At 39.8% G+C, this 20,217-nt stretch overlaps 1 protein-coding gene across 1 annotated transcript in view; it reads right to left on the bottom strand.

Moving 5' to 3' along the window:
- Window positions 1-81: 81 nt before the first annotated feature.
- LOC111328648 (uncharacterized) overlaps window positions 82-20,217 on the bottom strand; it is a 68,279-nt gene continuing 48,143 nt past the window's right edge. Inside the window, 4 exon segments of the mRNA XM_088732407.1 lie at window positions 82-1,668; window positions 2,428-2,502; window positions 2,674-2,771; window positions 3,967-4,028. Coding sequence (XP_088588533.1) covers window positions 1,658-1,668; window positions 2,428-2,502; window positions 2,674-2,771; window positions 3,967-4,028 — 246 coding nt within the window. The 3' untranslated portion in view covers window positions 82-1,657.

The following is a 20,217-nucleotide window of genomic DNA, read 5'->3' as shown; positions in this document are numbered from 1 at the left end:
TATATATTTAGATACAAACTGTATAAAATCAGAATTTGTTCACTAAAACCACAAAAGGTTTATAATGTAGCAGAAGTTACCTTCAGTTTTGATGGATTCTTTATTGAAAAACAATGGTAGATGACATCTCTACCATCTACATCTGCACGATATCCTGTCTTAACACATCCGTACACAACAGTTTTCGGGCGTTCTTCACTAGGATTACGAAGAAAAAGAGATTTAAAAAGAAAACGGCTTTAGGCACAGTTCACAGAAGTTTAAAGGTTTATTAAACAATGTGATATTCATTACAATTGACGTATTTCCTTTGCGCAGGGCTACAGGTGGCACAGGAAAGCTAACATTTATAACATAAAAACATACATACCTACATAGCTTAATTTGCCACTCCCCATAGGGGCTTTTCAGGGCCAACACCCACCCTTCCCACCCAGGAGAGGACATCCACCACACAGTAATCTCGTGCGTGGGAAATTACGTCTCCTACCCCTAACCCTGCCAGGATACGGGGCCTACGATTTATTCGTCCTTATCCGAGAAGACTAGAATATCTAGCCATTTCTTGATTATAGAAAGGTAGCAAATTCTCCTCACTTATTTCAAGACCACGAGTATTGGTCCGTCCGGGACCAATACTCATAACATAACTATGTCTTGAATCGTCGATATACCCGTATTTCTTTAATTTTATGCCTAAGTATAATTACAAGCATATCCTCGGAAAATACAGAAAATGTAGAACCTGCTAGCGATTGTAAACGATTCTAGTCGCGACGTTCCTCATATGAAACTTCCCAAAGGCGCCCGTGTACGTACATTTTTGCATTACAAAAGGCTTCGCAAACAAAATGGAATGAGTCTACTGATCTTGAAATGCCTCCCAAGCATTTTAAAAAAGATTGATGAGCAATTCTTTTCATACCTCTATGGGTGCTATGGGAATATCTTCGAAAAAAACGCTTCAACAAATTGTAAACAACTCGCACTCGCACATAGAAACGAGTATAGGGTTTTGCCCTGAGCAACGGTTGCTACCGAAAAGCCTCGCTTTTGTATTTTGAGTTACACAAATTACGTTTTGAATTGCGACTTAGCGAACTCATCTCGTTACAAAGTAATTTTACAAGTGGACCACAAAATACGTTAACATGTTGAGTTATACAATTTTCTTTTTTAATTGCAACGTAGTGAACTCATCTCGTTCTAAAGTAATTTTTAAACCATAGACCACAAAATACATTGACATATTGAGTTACGCAAGTTTCTCATTGAATTCCAACTTAGTATGCTACTGTTAAACATGATATATCGGTTTGTTCAATGTTGTCCTATTAGTTGTTTTGGTCACTGCCATTGTATCAAGTGCAGTACTAAGATGTTGAACTATTAAACCTTATTGTTGTGTTCAACTTTGCCACTGGTTTATGGCACTGACCAAAAGCACCCCACAATCCACTTTCCCTGAATATTTCTGCGCAATCAGTACAATAAAAAAACTTTTACTAGAGATCGAACGCACTTTCCTTATCTTCGATGATTACTAGTTATCACGATTAATGTACATTACTTTTAATGAATCAACAAGAAATTAAACTTAGTTTTGCTGTTCGGTCTTGTTTCAGTAGATCGCTCTTCATTGGGTCGATCATTCGCGTCATTCTGCAGCTAATGAGGGAAAAAGCGTTAAATTTAGTTTTGGAGAGTTCGGATGCACTTCGCCGAAGGTCCATTAACTTACCATTAACAAACCTTAGCAGCCTATAGTATAAATTTAACTAGCCTTAGTTTGCACAACTTTGTACTGATCAAGCCCTGATGATATATAGCTCTTTGGCATTACAAAGCTTTACTTTCGAGTCCTAAATTGAGCACTATTGTAGGATGGGTCAGGTCATGAAATTGCGCCATGCTCACTGGTTACTAGTTTGAGCACTCTGGCATGGCCTAGATGAAACCACAAATGTGGAATCATTAGGGGTGGCTATTTGGCGTTACCTCTATCCAAGAATCAGCATTGCACTGATGAGGCCCATAAACTGTATATACATAAAAGTAGAGTGCAATCATGTATATGTTTAGTTTGAAAAATAAAAAGACTACACTTTTATCCCTACAAGCCTGTTTCAGGATTGCTCACCCATCAGGGGAAGATCCCCTGATGAGTGAGCAATCACGAAACAGGCTTGTAGGGATCAAAGCGTAATCTTCGTATTTTTCTATATTTATAGATATATGTTGGGTTAGGAAAATATTAAGACTACGCTTTCATTCCTACAAGCCTGTTTCGTGATTACCCACTCATCAGGAGAATTTATTGATAAGAATATTCGTAAGGGTGTGGTGGTAAATTAAAATACTTTGTTTCAACTCATCACTGAACAAGGTCTATTTAGAATAGCGATAGTCCTGTGAGAAAATACCAACCATTTTTGGGTCTTTTTCCTTGCTCTGGGTAGTCTCCATCATCAAGTAATCTTTTACTTTTTCTCTGACTGGACACTGGAATTTAAGAAGATAATTCATCAATTATGAAGAAACAAATGGGGTAAAACTAGTATAAAGATAAAGTGTAAAGAAGCAAAATTGAGTGACCTACATGTAGTTGCTCCTACACATCTATTTTGATTAACAGATCACCATTATGGTATGACTGACCAAGAAAGTGTTTACCTGTAGCAGGGCTGGGATTTCTCGAGAACTGAACTCTTTGTTCAAACCCAGGCATGGAGGCAACGTCACTGGGTGTTTGCCGGTACATGTTAAAAGTACTGAAAGATAACAGAGGTTGGTTATGCTCCATTTAATATGAAAACTGTCTTATGCTGTACCTGAAGGTTAACTTTTTCGCGCAGAGATGTGATTAACGAGTAAATTCTCTTGCTGATTAAAATACGTCATATTTAGTTTTACCCTAACTGCGCGGTACTGGGTTAGATATGCATATTATGGTCTAGACCCCCTCGCGAACGTGTGAGTAAAGTTTTGGGTTTTCGCAGATGTCGTTTCTCTCAGACTTACAAATCTTGTGTTCTTTTGTTTCGTTCCGTTTCGTTTCTTCAGTAATATTGTTTTCCTTTTAGTCAACCACATTGTACGATTCAGATTAAACAGCTGATACAGATATGGAGTCGAGCATTGAACTCCTTACAATTAAAGTACATTTTTCAGCAAACAGGTGATGGGAATAGAAACACTTGTATGTCAGACAGGTGCATATCAGCGAGTCAAGTAGTATCTTAAGATAGCACCAAATTGAAATGACTTTCTGTAAGCCGAAGGGGTACAAGGGTGAAAGGTTCACTTGCTCAAACCAGTGCTGTCAATAAGTTTGAAAGTTGATAACAAGTAAAAACCAGTTGGTGGCCAGGGTATCGTAAAAACCATCATTATTTTATCAAATTACGCACATGACTAGGGACTATTCAGCTAAAATTTCCCAAGCCTTTGCTAACGTCCACAAGAACCTCAACGCAAACTCTTAACGTGCAATTTAATCATTTGTCTAAACTTGCTAAGGGTAAATGCATCCAGCTCAAAAACACAGAATGTCCTGTACAAACTGTTTTGTTATTTCAACAATTTTGTATACTTTTCTCCGGGACTGATGGTGAAATGAGGGGAAAAGAAGCTGGCAAGAAATGGCGGACTGCCAAGAGGTTCTGGTAAGCTCTTATTGACAGCTCTGTCAAACACAAAACCTTGGAATTTAAGAGTCATGCTTAAATGTGAGCGTGGTGCTAAATACCTTTACCCTTTCACTCCCAAGATCTCAATAGTAATTCTTCTTATGATGTTAGTTTGGAGAATTTGGTATTAGATCAACTGATAATCCCCCGATTTTCTTTTTCTCCTTATTCTCATCACTTGTCTGCTTTATATTGTATTGATATTGTAAGGAGAAATTCTGTCTTGGTCACTCATGGGAGTTTAAGGGTTAAGGGAGCACCAAATGCCTGTAACAACCTCAAACATTGACTGCTTCCACGGCGAGCAGCCTTGTGCACTGCATTTTCTCCAAGGCTATCCTAAAGCAATGAAATCAGTGGAGTTAAGATTTTACACTCATTTGCTTGATAAGGGAGGGAATAATAAAGTCTGGTAGGCAGAACATAATACGAAACTCCATGGCCAATTAATCTGTGGCTGTGAAATATCAGAAATTTCCCTGATGTGGGAGTTTTACTGATAAGAGTTTCAAGCAAAAGAAAAATAGTAAGTTTGGGAACTTTGAAATACCCACAAACTGCAGAAATTCTATGACTTCATTCTTTTCATCAACAAGTGTCTGTCCAAGCCAATTATTTAGTTATGCATAAAGAATGGGACAGCAACTGCTAGGGTAGAAAACATTAACTTACAATGAGATGGGTTTCAATTGTCTGAAGTGTACATTGAAAAAAAAAGTCATACATTTTAAAATTTCTGCCTCAAGTAACAAAACTGTACAAAAATCCTAAACGGTTCTGCGGTTTCATGAAATATATGTAAGCGATCATCGCAGTGATGAACCAAATCCCGGATGGGCCTGAATTTTTTTCAGGCCTCAGTTCCACTGCTACATACACAGAATGCAAATATGGCGTGAAATTTGAGTTGCCATTGTTCTGGACTCACTAGCCTCTCACACATGTAGTAATCCTTTTGTATTTCCACGTGGAGACGAGGCCAGTGAGTCCAAAACAGTGACGATTCAAATTGGACTTCATGTTTGCATTCGATTTATAAGGAGGGTTCATTACTGCTATGATCGCTTTCATACAAACTTTAGGTTAGGGTTAGGATACCAGCAAAATGTATCGTTGCTTTCGATACTGCACGTGATCTGCCCGCGCCTTGTATCACTCCAACAACTAACCACTGGCGAGGAGCCGAAAAGACTTTGGGCTCGAGATTGGGCAATGAGCACCGCAGTGTACCAGTCTAAGTAGTGGCGTGTGAGCGCTACAAAAGTGAACTCATTGACGAACGTGAGGTTCGACTTAAGTACGTCCCTAATACGGTTTAAATTTCGTCAATCAAAACACGTGACATACTATTTAGCACCATGGCGTCACAGTATCGGTATCGATATCGAAGAAAAGTATCAATGCCTTACTCGGTATCGTATCGATGGGAAACCCATATCGGCTCATCTTTACCCACTACTTACGATCCTGCCGCAAGGAGAAACCTGCCGACCATGCTTTAAGAAGGAGTTAATCTTCTCCCGAGAATCCAATCAACTAGCGATAATATTCTGTGAACCAATCATAACAGCGAATTGAAGGAGAACCTTTTGAAAACTTTTAGTTGGATTGCCAACGTCCGGGAAACTTCTTGTTTTGATTATCGTTCCTGACAAAAATTTTGTATCGGCGGCCGAAGCGTGGTTGAATTTGAGCGTCGTCGACAAACCCAAGATCGGATTACGGATTGGATCACGGGTCAGAAAAAAAGGGTTTTTGAAGAAATTAAGATACTAAGATATGTTAAGGATGCGGTTCACCTTCGAAAACCAATTTTTCCTTTTTATACCAAACTAATCATTAATAATTTAAGAATAGTTTCCAAGAAAAATTAGTGTAAAACATTGAAACGCTCGCGAATTATTTACGAAAACGTATTTTCGAACTGAATTCGTTTTCCCGCCAAAGTGTGAATAGGCAATTATAACACGTCAACATAAATGACTCCCGTAGGGTTTCTTGCGGTAAAACATCCTCTTCCTTGAATTTTAATCGCGTAAACACCTCCTGATATCGGGTGCATATGGGAATCTTTGCTATCTGTATGCGTCAAAACTATACTGTGAATGCAGAAAGATAGAACGAGAAGGGTCCAAGGATCCAGGCAAAAGTAAAAAATAAAACCTGGCTGTCAGCACACGAGGTAAAGAAATTCGAAGTGGAATGGCCAAAGAATCTCACCGAAACGGATAAAGGCTCGTGGTTTAGCCAATCTTTGCTGCTCACACTCGATCATTTACCATCAAGTTTTGCTGCGGGGTACGTAAGCCAGTTGAAACAAGAGGCTACACGGACCTATAATCTGGCCGGATATACGGTTCGGAGGGAAAGAATTGAAGGCCTTGCTGTTTTAAGCAAAATCGCTGTTGAGTGCCTTTCATTGTTTGTTATCATGGAGAGTTATGAAGATTAAGACTGAGGAACAAATTGATGCCATGACAAAATGGAAATACTAAAATCGCCAGATGAAATGCGGGGACTGGTGTAAGTACTGCAGCAAAGTCAACAGACAAGGAATGAGTCACTTTGTGACTTACACCGTTTCTCGGAGAAGTCCAGAATGATGGTAACCATCCAACTCTGCAGAATGATAAACTCACACCTCAGGCCTCCTACAAAACCAATACTAAGTAAAATCCTGCGTTTATTAAACTTCTGGTTGCAAAAGTCATCACATAATGACGCTGCAATTCAAATCTTTCTCTGCATGCACGAGCCAAATTTCTCCATTTTCCATTCCTATGTCTACTTTATCCCAAAAGTCGCTCAATAAATATATGTATTTGAACGCGATGATATTTGCTTACAAGGTTTTCTCCCGCTCACATCTGATAACAAACTTCTGAAGTTTTCTGCCTCTGAACGATATACCACCAAAGGCAGGCTATAGACCGCAAGTTTTTTGACTTATGGAAATTAAAGATATGTGGCAGTAACTTCCAAAAGCCTTTTTTGTCAGGAAAGTGTAGTTGTTTTGTTCGCCAGATATCATTCGGAAGATAAGTGTAAACTGTGAAAAGCCTGGTTATCGCTTAAGTGTGGCTCAGCACTTCATTAAGCCTGAAACAGTCGATGCCAAAATTCAACCTCGTTCCTAGGCTAAGTCCACCACATCAATGAACGCCAATTAAAAACTGCCTTGTGGCGCCTATTGTACATTTTCCTGCACAGGAAAAACCAAACCGGATTTCTGATTCTGGTCCTTAACGGCAGAACTGAACCAAAGAACCCTTATGGTCTCTCACGGGTGCCTTAATAACCGTTGGATAGTTACCCGCAAATTATGTATTTGCTTAGAGTCTCATGAGATGTGAGAAAAGAATAACCTACTTCGTGTATACGCCAATGTGCCTTCTTTGAATGAATTAGTAGGGTCTGTAGACTCTACGGATTACCTTGAAATTTGGTCCAAAGACTTCCAAGATATTAACCTTAAATACCGTAGGAGAGAATTTCGTTTATCTAAGTGCACCTTCCGCAATGGCGTCCTACTTAAAACGCATCGGTTCAGGTTTAATCAGTAAACTTGACAGAAAAATTGCAAAGCAAACAGTAAGAAAATCGAAAAATCCCCACACGGATTTATCAACCTACTTAATTTATTTACACATTAGGTATATATTGGGTAACCCCCAGATTATAGTGGCTGTAAACGGCCTTTTTATATTCTTCACCCAATACCTTTTGTCTGATGTGAAGTGCTCCCTGGTCTGCCTCAGTGGCTGAGGTGCGGTCTCCAAGTGTATGCTGGGTAGCCCCCAGGCTATAGTAGCTGTCAGCAATGTTCTCATGTTCTTCACCCAATACCTTTTGTCTGATGTTAAGTGCTCGCTTGTGTGACTCTGCGGCTAAGTTGTGATCTTTAAGTGCATATTGGGCAATAATAATAATAATAATAATAATAATAATAATTTTCACTGCTAATCGCCGTAGCAAAGTACAGCAACGACGCAGCTCAACAATGGCGAACCGAAAGCTTACAAGCCCCAGGCTATAGTAGCTGTGAGCAGTTCTCTCATCTTCTTCACCCAATACCTTTTGTCTGATGTTAAGTGCTCGCTTGTGTGACTCAGCGGCTGAGGAGTAATCTTCAAGTGCATATTGGGTAACCCCCAGATGATGGTAGCTATCAGCGGTCTTCTCATGTTCTTCACCCAATACCTTTTGTCTGATGTTAAGTGCTCGCTTGTGTGACTCAGCTGCTGAGGTGTAATCTTTAAGTGCATATTGGGTAACCCCCAGATGATGGTAGCTATTAGCGGTCTCCTCATGGTCTTCACCCAATACCTTTTGTCTGATGTTAAGTGCTCGCTTGTGTGACTCAGCGGCTGAGGTGTAATCTTTAACTGCATATTGGGTAAGCCCCAGCTGATCATAACTGGTAGCGGTCTCCTGGTGTTCTTCTCCAAGCAATTGAATTTCGATGTCGAGTGCACGCTTGTAGGACTCGGCAGCTGCGTTATAATCTCCTAGTGCGTATTTTGATAACCCTAATTCGTAATGTGCATGGGCGGTCTTCCTATCCTCTTCACCGAAGAGTTCCAAGATGATGGTTAGAGCATGTTGTTTTGAACTGACAGCTTCTGAGAAGAGACGCAGGCAATGTTGATTTTGTCCTCGAAGCGAATACCACTTTGCTAGAGCCTCCTTGTGCATACTTGAGCTGTCGTGTTCTTCGTCCGTTGTCCTTTTTTGTAGTGAACTTAGATGATAGGTGATAAGTTTCTGAGTTAGTGATAAACCTTCCTGATAATTATGCGAATTTTTCAGCATGCTAATGGTGTTTTCTTCAAATTTAAACCAGCCCGGTTTGGTCATTTCATTGGTTGACTCAATGCCTTGAAGCATTCCGAACAGTAACTTGATTGAAAACTCAATGATTTCAGCTGAAGATATTTTTGCAATAGCTTTGCCCACAAGATAGGTCACTTCAACTTGAACTGGTTCGTTTCCAAGATTTTCTGTACTTGAGGGTACTCTGTCTTCATTCCCATAATTTGCTTCTCCATCATTGTCCGGAATTACTAATAAATGCATGTCTCCTGCTTCTCTGCATTCTTGCACGGCTCTATCATAGAACGTGGCTGACATCTCGTGATCGCTTTTTACGCATCGATAGAAAATAGCGAGGATTTGAAATATCATCAGTCTAAGAACTTTGTGTTCAGCAGTTTTGTTCAGAAGGGTAATAGCTTCTTGTAAACTTCTTACTCCATCTTCCGTCTTTCCTACCACAAGTTGGTAGATGCCAGAGTAGCACAAGTGTTTGCCTTTCTCTTCAGGACAAATGGTAGCCGTTGAACTTTGAAGTTTACTGGCCTCCGAAAGCAACAGCTTTGTTTTTTCACTCTGTCCCCAGGTCATATAGCCGAAAGCTTTGGACTGAAGTAGTTGTCTGTAGAGAACAGTTCGTCCAAGCTGGCTAGCTGCCTCTATTGCCGATTGAAAAATCTTTTCAAAATTAGGTTCGTTGTTGAAAAAAGCAGTATCAAGAAAAAACTCGGCTTTTGCCAAAACTTGAAAAACTCTGTCCGCTATCTTGCAATCTGAACAGCCATCCATCAAACTTTGGACAATGCTTCTTTCATCGTCGAAGAACTCGATCAATGCTTTCATGGAGTTTCCTGTGAGGAACATCTCATTAAGTTTCTCAACAAATCCAATGTAGAAGGATAAAAAGCGAGTGTTTGCGTTCAGAATTGTTTCTTTCATGATATGTTCACCCTTGTCTCTTGCAAATGACTGTAAGAGTTTGTGAATGGAGAACTTATCCGAACTGGAGCTTTTATCCAGGAGAGCCCTCCCTTGCAGTCTTCCCAAAACTTTCTTGGTTTCGGTGAACCTCGCTAGTCCTAAAACAGCTGTGGCAATCTTAAGATCAAATTTATCTGGAAGAACACTCAAGGACACCAGTGCTTCTTGGTCCTGCGAAGAAAGTCTCTGGAAAGACGATTCAAATAGGGTTTTAAGTCTAGCATCACTGGTAAATTCTGGGTTGTCCAGCAATTCGAGTGGGTTATTTTTTGTCCGCATTAAGTCATCAAGATCTGCACTACATTGGGCGGAATCCTCGGGGAGCGACTTACACAACAACCATATAGCTAAGGGCACCTGCCCACATATTTGCACGATTTTTGTTGGCTCAGAAGCGCTCAAATTTGGAACAAGCTTTTCCACTAACTCTTTTGAGGATGAGTTGTCGAGTTCTCCTATTCTGATGGACTTGTGTCCATGGAGGGACATATCCAAATAGGCCATTGACTCCCGAGTGGTTAAAAGAAATTTGACCTTTTCGCTACGGTTGAGAATATCTTTCAGCAGATTCACAGTCTCCTCTTTTACATTTGGCTCGCCACATTCAAGCAAATCATCGGCATTATCGAGAATCAACACGCATGGATCCGATAGCCTTTTAAAAATGAAACCAATTTCATCGGCAGGTGTCAAATTCTGATTTTCCGATTCTCCGGTTCGAAAGTGGCTGAGTAGCTTTGAGGTTAAATCACCTTTTGACTTAAGCCCACGCAGTGAGATAAAGTAGACAGGTAGCCCGCGATTTTGAAGTTGGTGACCAACAACGATTGCGGTAGACGTCTTTCCAAACCCTGGTGACCCCCAGACTGATACCAGACGGGTCGACTCCGAAGTCACGTGACCAATAATCTCTTCACATTCTTTGCCACGGCCAGTAAAGTTGGGAGGAAGATGAAGTCGTAAAGCGCATGGTATAAATCCTACAAGGAAGATTTGTTTTAGGCAAAAAATATAATTAAAGAAGCGCCTTTGACATGATAATTTAGTATGCACTTAAAATTTGTATTGGTACAAGGGAAAGAAAAAGAAAACACAAAACCGAACAAATACATAACACTCAACTGTGCTCTATTCTGTAGCTTGTGATGGCATTAGCATGGAAGAGGCATCAGTCTAGTAGATTTTATGTTTGTTCTTTTTATGCACATTTAATCATTTAACATGTGGCGCAAATGCGTTATTCAGTAGTAAAGATTGAAATGAACTTAAAATCCAGACTTCCTGTGACTTCCGGTCTCTTTTTCACAGGTCACCCTCGTTCTTGCGCTGATGAACACCATTGAAATGGTTGAATTAGATGATGCAGTATTAATGTGTTATGAAAGTGTATATAAAACCGTAAAATCTTGAGAAAAGAAATTCTGAGTGGTTTTTCACGCAGTTCCCTTTTGCCTCGTAACTAAACTTGTTTTCTCTTGGCATTATGTGCCAAGGAAACAAGACGTCTGTGAAGGACACTAAATCGTGAGTAATGTGAAAAAAGGTATTAAGCATCACCAAATCGTCAAATTGAACCCTGAAAACGCGTGGTTCAAATTGTGATCAGATCAGCTGTCATTTACCTGGAATTTGCTCCTTCCTTAGGTCTTTCACATCTTGGCTTAACTCGACAATATTCTGAACAATCATTCCTTGACTAGCAGCGATTGCCTCTTTCAGGTTCTCGGTGTCTTCTTTTTGCGATCGCTGTAGGTTCTGTAGCTCATCTTTAACATCTTCCCTGACAATTCTGCTTTGAGCTTGAAACTCGGCGAACTTGGTTTCAATCTTTTCTTGGGTGGCAGCATTTGTAGATTTGATTGTTTTCCTTACGTCTTCAGTGCCTTCCTGATGAGATTTCTGTATAAGCTGCAAGTCATTCTTAACTTCTCTAAGGAACTCGTTTTCTTTTTGAAGCTCTGTTCTGACGTCATTTTCTAACTTCCGAACTTTCTCGGTAGGAAAGTCAGACTCAGTCAAACTTCCGACAGCATCAATGGGGCTAGTGCTAACTCCCAGGGCTTTGATCGCGTCTTTAGCGAGTTGAATGTATTGATCGAATGTTTTTTTGTCCAATTCGGATTTATTTAAATGACAGAGTGAATTTCTCAACATTCGAAGCTGATCGATTGCCAATGCAAAGGTTTCTGCTTTATTTCCAGTGGGGCTAACTACAGAAGAATGGAAAGTACCACGTGGTAACTTACAGGGTTTCAAGTATAAATCGTGGAGTACCCTGCGATGGCCTTTGCTGTCTGGCAAAGCAAAGGAACGTGCATAGATGGTGGCCTGGAACAAGGCTGTACAATCCCATTCATCATAGGAGATATGTGTGGGGACCTTGGTTACTCCACCCTCAGTACTTAAGAACAAGTTACGCACTGCATTAGAGTCATCCCAAGGCTGAAAACCGGGGATTGACGCGAAAGTATTGTTCCACATCTGTTTGAAAGCTTGGCGTAATGCCTTGGGGATTTCATTGAGTGCGACGAAGGTAAACTTGAGGTAATTCAATTGCTCGTTTGTGAAAGGTTGTAAAGCCATTCTTCTCAACGACCAGGTCTCGCGGAATTCCGCTCAATTCATCGATTTATTTAAGCCTTCGCCAGTTAAGCCTGAGAAAATAAAAAACACACAAAGCTGAATGTTAATTCCATAAGTTCCATGCTATTCATGATGAATGGGTTCTCTTTAAAAATGTTTCCTTTTGATTTTTTAAAGAAAGGTCACTTTACATCTTGCTTTGTGAAGCACTTTGGTTGATCAGTTTGTGAACTATGGCTCCCAACGTGCTTCACGCGCCGGCAGCAGAAGAAGCTCAAGGACTTCAAGGAGGAACAGAATCTCCAAACGTTCAAGTCTTAGTTCGCGAATGGAAATATTAGATTAGGGATTTTCGATGGAAGTTTCCAGACTATATTCTTTTGCGACCGCAAAATTGCAATTCTATTGTGGACGTTTGGAAGAATGTTTTTAATTTAACTGGGCTCCATTACCATCTGCTTTTCGAAATGTGAGCCCGCAAAGACCACTCGAGAGGGAGCGTCCGAACTAAAGCCAACAATTTAAGCAGATACTAGTATAGAAGACAAGAGGGCCCACGACCGCGGTGCGTTCTGGCTCAAATGTCGCTTCAATCACATTTCCATGTGATCTCCGGGCGAGAGGATGAAAGTGCTTGCCCTAGAAAACAACTTTCTTTTAGCTGGTCTTTTTTGACGCTGCTTTCCTTTGTTTCGTTTGAGCTTATTTTCTGTGCTATCTTACCTGGGGAATTCCAGGTACTGCCAAAATGCGTTCTTGTGTTCATTGTTGCCTATGTAAAGTCGGAAAGGAACAATTTCTAGTCAAATCTGTCAGTTCCTCCGATATAGTAAGGCTATATTGCCAACTTCGCGCGAGCAGACAATTACAGCACCCAGCTTTGCAAGAAAAAAATTCCGAGAAAACAGCAAGAGGTGCGCTAAAGTGTGATACACTCCAGCGCACCTCTATCTATGAGAAGTAACACTCAATAGCACACTCTATCTATGAGAAGTAATTAGGTGTACTTTTTGGTCAAATAGATGAAAGGAATAGTAAGAAAAGAAATAAGAGAATGAAGTGCGACTCACAGGGATTTGCATCCTTTCATCCTTACAGCAAAAATACAAGAATATAAATGGTATAATTATTAAAAAAATCAGTAGCCTCGAGTTATTGTGGAAGGGTTTATCTTTGAATTCTCAGTCATTCTAGTCCGTATATATGGCAGTAGGGAAAAAATGGACTTGAACTTTTCTCTTCGAAACGCCGCAACCACATGGTAAGACCGCCATTTTGGGAATTGTAAAGATAATGCACCGCAGTCGTAGGCCGCACCACCTGAGCTTTATGCAAGTCCATGGCAGCCTTAAATACTGTGATGAAATAATCTAAGTTTACTCTTTATGCTTCACTTGTCATCACCGTATCGGATCGACAGGGATTTTTCAGGAATGGGAAAATTTTTCAGTTTTTCATGCGGTTTTCGGTTTTGATTGAATTTTTTTTTTTTCTTTGCAGTTTTAAGGTTTTCAAAGATTTTTTCCTATTTCCCCCTAACCACCCTGTGACTGATTAAGTTGGAATATAAAGCCCTTTCCAGTAAATTTAATGCTAAAAGCTCACTGAGAGCATAGAATTTCTAATTTCCCAAGGCGTCCACTTGGTTAAAGCCAGAGAAACATAATTCCTCAGCATATTTTACTAATTTTGTAATTCCGATCAGCTACCTCGCAGGATCACATCGCATTTGATTAATACCGCTTGATCAAATGTTTTCACTCGCCTCTCGTATTATAGCTTCAGTACTTCAAATTTGGCCTCAAAAAGAGGAGCCTTGTACATCTTCGGTCAGATAGCACAATTCAGAACTTTTAAAATCCAAGCAGAACGGTACTTTCGATCTGTGGTCTTGTTCCTTTGCAGTCTTGTTGAAAAATTCATGCACTGGGAAAAAATTACTTTGAGCTGGTCTTGCTTTCCGCTGGTTCGTTTGAGCTGTCTTTCTGTACTGTCTCACCCGGTGAATTCCCAGTACTGCCAAAGTGCAGGCGTTCCTTTGCTCACTGCTGCTTATGCAAAGTCGCGAATGAACAATTTTTATTCAAATCTGTTACAGTTTCTCCGCTATAGTAAGGCTATCTTACAAAATTCGCGCGAGCAAGCAATCTAACTTTGCAAGCAAAAATTCGAAGAGATGCGATACATTCCATGATTAATCCTATCTGTGAGAAATAATTAGGTGCACTTTTTGGTCAAGTGGAAGTAAGGAATAATACAAAATAAAAAGTTAGAGAATGGGGTGCGATTCACAAGGATTTACACCCTCGAGAAAAATACAAAAATATAAATTGTATATTAAAGAATCAGTAGTCTTGAGTTATCGAGGAAGGGTTTATCTTCCAACTACCAGTTATTATGGTCCGCATAGCTCGGTACAAGGGAAAAATAGACTTGAACTTTCCTCTTCGAAACGCCGCAACCACGTGGTAAGACCGCCATTTTAGAAATGTCTGAAAACAATACATCGCAATCACAGGGCGCACTACCTGGGCTTTAGGCAAGTCCATGGCAGTCACAAATAATGTGATGAAATAATTTTAGTTTACTCTATGTGCTCCAGCTGTCACCTCTGTATCGGATCGACTGGGATGTGTAAATTTATCAGTTTAAACGGTTTTGCATGCGGTTTTCGGTTTTGATTGATTGATTGATTGATTGATCGATCGATTTTTTTTTTTTTTTCGCAGTTTTGCGGTTTTGGATGATTTTTTTTCCTACGGTTTTGTGGTTTCTAATAACCCGCAATACCACCCTCGTAACTGATTAAGTTTGAATATAAAGCCTATTTCAGTAAATTTAATACAAAAAGCTTACGGAGAGAAGATACGTTTTTCATTTCCCTCGACGTCCACTTGGACTAAGCCACAGAAATACAATTTCTCAGCACATTTGACTAATTTTGTAATTCCGATCAGTCACCCCGCAGGATTACATCGCATTCAATTAATACCGCTTGATCAAATATTTTCACTCACCTCTTTTATCATAGCTTCAGTACTTCGAATTCTCCTTAAAAACGAGGAGCCTCGATCAAATAGCACATTTTAGAGCTTTTAAAAAACCTAAGCAGAAAGATACTTTCGATCTGTGGTCTTGTTCCTTTGCACTCTTGTTGACAAATTCTTTCCTCACAGTAACCCTGAGGCAGGATGAATGCCAAAACATTATAATTGGATAATCGTTTTGTTTTTTTCTATTTATAACACTGTCTGTTCAGTTGAAAACCGCCTTATTAAGTGATCACTTTCGATATAGAAGTCCCTTCGTTGTATCCTCAAAACACATTGAAATGTTTCATATCCTTCGGCGTCTTGTTGGGAGAGCCCTTTGTGGACAAAATACCGACTATTTCAATGTCGTGTTACATATTTGCATGGAAAGTGAAATCGCTCAAAAATCAAAGATATTAAATATAAATAAATCTCCTTCGATTCCTCATCTTTCATGCATTGAACATAAATGTATCCTGTGCATCGTCGATACATACAACCTCATTCGATGGTTTAACATCTAATACACGCAGATATTTTGCGAGCTACGTAGTATTTTCCCTCGGCACATTTAATTTCCTGTTTCCGCTTAGCCACTCGGCGGATTGTATCGTATTTAAAATAGCACAGCTTGATCAGATATCTTAGCATACCTCTCACACTGTAGTTAATTAAAGTTCCTTTTGAGGATCGAGGAGCCTTGTGTAGCTTCGATTAGATAGCGCACACAGTTCAACCTAATCCACGCTGTACGGTTCCTTCGCAGCCTCGGCGCTTAGAAACCCGATAGCACGTCAAATGAGCATGAGGTCACCAAGCTGTTGCCATAACGAAAATCTTCTGTTTACTCTATTTTGACACTGACCTCTTCAGTTGAAACCAAAAGGGGTTTTCTCCCCAGTTAATGTAAGTTAATGTAACATGTCATAAAATTTATCTCCAGACTAAAAAAATATTTATCACCATCATCGAAAAGGTACAAACACAATATAAATACCGAGTTCGTTTCCAATATAGAGAGGTCTTCCTTACCAACTGAAATTTGAAAAAACTCGTTTCGGAGGCCATCGCTATGTCTGGTTTTATGAACTAAGTTTTGATTAAAAGGCTAAACTACCAAAACCTGATATTACTAGTATTAAAGCCAATCGGGCTATTCACAATTCCGGAAAAAAGGTCACTAAGTAATTTAAACTAAAAATAAAACTAGAAGTAATGTTGTGCTTATATAAATGTAAATTTTACAATAAGGCTGGTAAACTATTTACTAAAACAACTATGAACTAAGTTGATAATGCAAATTGGCCAAAAAAGCTGACGTTTCGAGCGCTAGCCTTTCGTCTGGGCGTTAGCCCTTCAATCTGACGAAGTGCTAACGCTCGGAACGTAGGCTTTTAAACTCTTTACGGTGGTCAATTTGCATTATCAACTTCAGTAGTTGATAAAACCAAATTACCTTGTTACCCCCACCGACGCATCACCACATTTTCTTTTGAAAGTTACCCCCTTTATTCACCACAGTGTGTCTTTCCCATTTTTCTGGGTGCTTACCTCTGAAATGACACAGCCTCAATCCTCTTAATTAAAGCTTGTGAATTACGAAAGTAATGAAAGAGTTGTAGTAGTTAGGCGGCTAGCATGTTGGTTTCCGAAAACATCCAGGCATTTTTCTGTTGACTGGTAATAGACCGCTGGGTATTTTCTGTCCACGCACGCTCAAACGTTCGTGCAGAGTACCTTCGCTCTGCTTTTGAAACGATAATCGAAGGTTAATCAATATCTAAATTCTAACCCACAAAGTGACTATTTACCAAGCAAATAATTATATTAGTTTTGGCGGTTTTCTTTCTCAGTATAGATGGCTCAATTTCGACGCGTCGTCGGAGAGTCAGTGGCTTACTAATTTATTAAATTTGTGACTGTTCCTGGTTCCCGTGTGTAGCAGTTTTTAACGAAGCAAGCGGCTCTTCTTTGCATCCCGTCAATCTGTTTGACATGTTTCTTTAGGTGTGGGTCCCAAACCGAGCTGGTGTATTCCGCGTGAGGCCTCACAAGGGCTTTGTAGGCCGTCCCTTTCACGCCTTCGGGGCAGCTGCTTAGATTTCGTCGGAGAAAACCAAGTGATTGGTTGGCCTTCATAACTTTGTTATTTACATGCTGGCCCCAATCGAGGTTTCTGGACAATTTTACGCCTAGATAGGAGTGGCGGGTGACTGGGTCTAAAACTTTCCCCATAAGGACTTATCTAGACTCAACAGGATTTTGTTTCCTCGATATTGTTAAGAAGTGGCATTTGTCGGGGTTAAATTTCATTTGCCATTTCTGAGACCATTCCTGAAGCGCTGTTACATCTAACTGCAGTTTAGTGGCATCATTATGGGACTTAATAGTGCTGTAGATCAAAGTATCATCGGCAAAAAGACGCATCCTAGAGGTACAGTTTTCTCCGAGGTCTTTAATATATAGGAGAAGCCAAGAACCGTCCCCTGAGGGACTTCTGAAAGAACCGGAACTTCTGGAGAACTGTACCCATCAACGACAACTGACTGGCTTTGGTACGTAAGCCACTGTGTTAGCCAGGTGTTAAGAATACCACGTATGCCATTGTAGCACAGTTTCAATAGGAGGCCCTGGTGCTGAACCGAGTCGAAAGCTTTCGAAAAATCCATGATTATTAAATCAGTTTGTTCACCTTTATCAAGGGAACGAGCAATTTCTTCTACTGTACAAATTAACTGGGTTTCACATGACAATTTTTTCCGAAAGCCGTGTTGATAGTTGACCAATACTTGACTTGAATCAAGATGGGACATAATTTCGTGAAAAATAATGTGTTCCATAATTTTACAGGGAACCGACGTATGAGAGATCGTCAAGAGGTCATTAAAAAAGGAAGGCAATACATCGCTCGTCACTATTGGCTATCATAATCCAATATCACCGTGTCCTTCTTAGATATTATTACTGTTAACTGATTTCAACTCAAGAGGTCATTAAAAAAGGGAGGCAATACATCGTTCGTCACTATTGGTTATCATAACAACAACAGCAACAACAACAACTTTATTCATCCCTACTCTTGAAAAGATTAAATTAACATCAAACAAAATAATTAAAACTAAGAGGGTGTTGGCTTCCTAAAATAACTAGAAGGTTAACAAGGCTAGGAAGCCAAATTACATAGAATGAATTACAACATTAGGGTCGGGACACACACGCACACACATGTACACACACACATGCACACACACACACACAGAATTGAACTATAAATAATTATGAATAAACGAAATTTACAAGTCATGGAAAAAATATTATATATAAGTATATATTAGAAATGAAATCCTGAAAAATAATTACAATTATTAATCCAATATCACCGTGTCCTTCATAGATATTATTACTGTTAATTTCAACTCAAGAGGTCATTAAAAAAGGAAGGCAATACATCGTTCGTCAGTATTGGTTATCATAATCCAATGTCACCGTGTCCTTCTTAGATATTAGCTGGTATATATGTTATCATATGTTATCGGTTGAATTTATTCTTAAGGTGTTTTTAAACGCTAAACCCTTAAAAAGTAGAAGAAACGGCTCCAAGTTATACTTAGGTAGCCTTTTAAAACATTTCTGCCAGTGGTTTGAAGAAACTTAAGAAACTTTAAGACTCATTCATTTGAAGTTCCTGTTAACGTTGAGATTCATTTAGATAATTTTGTTTGGATATTTACACGTATAACATTTAGAGCTTAAGCTAAGTTTTCTAGTCTATCGCTAATACAGTTTTCTTTTATTAAACATGCTTGCAGTATTTCAGTTTTTTTTCCCATATCATTTTAACAGACGATCTTGTAAAGCACTGAGGAGAATTGGTCGATTTAAGTGCCATATCTATATGTTTTTTTTTAATTCACTCATTTATTCATTTATATATTCACAGCCGGTATGTGGTTGACGATTTTATCAACCCAGACAATGGCTTTAATTTTGAAAGAAGCTAAAACATGGGTTTATCGAACGCAGTACCGCTGATGCAGCCCCTGGGTCTCCGAGGATGGTCTTCAATGTAAGCAAACGAATTTGGTCCACACTTGAGTAACAATATTGTTACTCAAGTGTGGACCAAATTCGTTTGCTTACATTGAAGACCATCCTCGGAGACCCAGGGGCTGTGAGTCGATTTCAAGTTAAGGGCAGAAGAGCCCCTGGGGACATTGTCTTACAAGACTAGTTCCAAACGGTCGCACTCGTTCTGGCATCTGATTGGTGCCAGAAAATCTTTGTGTTTTTCTGCCCAATCAGAGTGAAGTGTCCTTTGGAGTCCTTTCGTGTGTTTTAACACGCACATATACAACAAGCTCTGTTGCTCGCATGTTTGTTTGGGCCGTGCGACGAAGCTTTGCCCGAGGTGAAAAGTTTCAGTCTCAGCACACAATGTAAGAGAAATCGATCAGATTGTCCGCGAAATCTTACCGGAAAATTATACTGAATACTTTCGCAGGTATCACAAGAGAACGTGTTTAAAAGTTTGCGAGGTTCGTGTAAAACATAATGGTTGCAGGCATTGATATGTCGCTTTAAACGTTAGATGAGATGTAAGCCTAAATCTTTCAAGATTTTTTGTACAATTTGTTGTGACTGAAACTTTTCCAATCCAGTGAAGCTATTTCGTCGCACGGGCCACGCAGGTATGCCAAGCAACTGGCGCTTACGCTTACGTAGCGTTCTGTGCGCGCCAAATTCTAATCGTTGCTTTGGAGTAAAGTCTTTCGCAATGTGGCCAAGGTTGCAGAGAACGTTAAGTAAGTGGACGACCTTCAGCAAGCGCTTAAAGAAAGCTTAGCTGTGTTTCCGATTAGCTAATTAAAATCTTAACAAAAACTAATCATCGAGAACATCGTGGAAAGGAGATGTGTTTCGGAGAGTTACCGAAGGGGTTTGGAAAAAGTTTAATCTTTCAGCTGCTGTGTACAGTGTTCAAATTCTTGAGCTCGAAAGGCCACGGATTCTCTTCTAGTCCCTTGGTCATTGTCATTTCACCTCATTTGTCGATTGTTGAAGACCAAGTTAAATACCTTTGATCAGTGGGAATCGATGCAGCTTTCATTGGGGAAAACAAA

This window comes from Stylophora pistillata, chromosome 9 (assembly GCF_964205215.1).
Source record: "Stylophora pistillata chromosome 9, jaStyPist1.2, whole genome shotgun sequence".
Classification (NCBI taxonomy): Eukaryota; Metazoa; Cnidaria; class Anthozoa; order Scleractinia; family Pocilloporidae; genus Stylophora; species Stylophora pistillata.
Note: the sequence above shows the minus strand (reverse complement) of the source record. Positions and strands in the feature narration are given on the sequence as shown.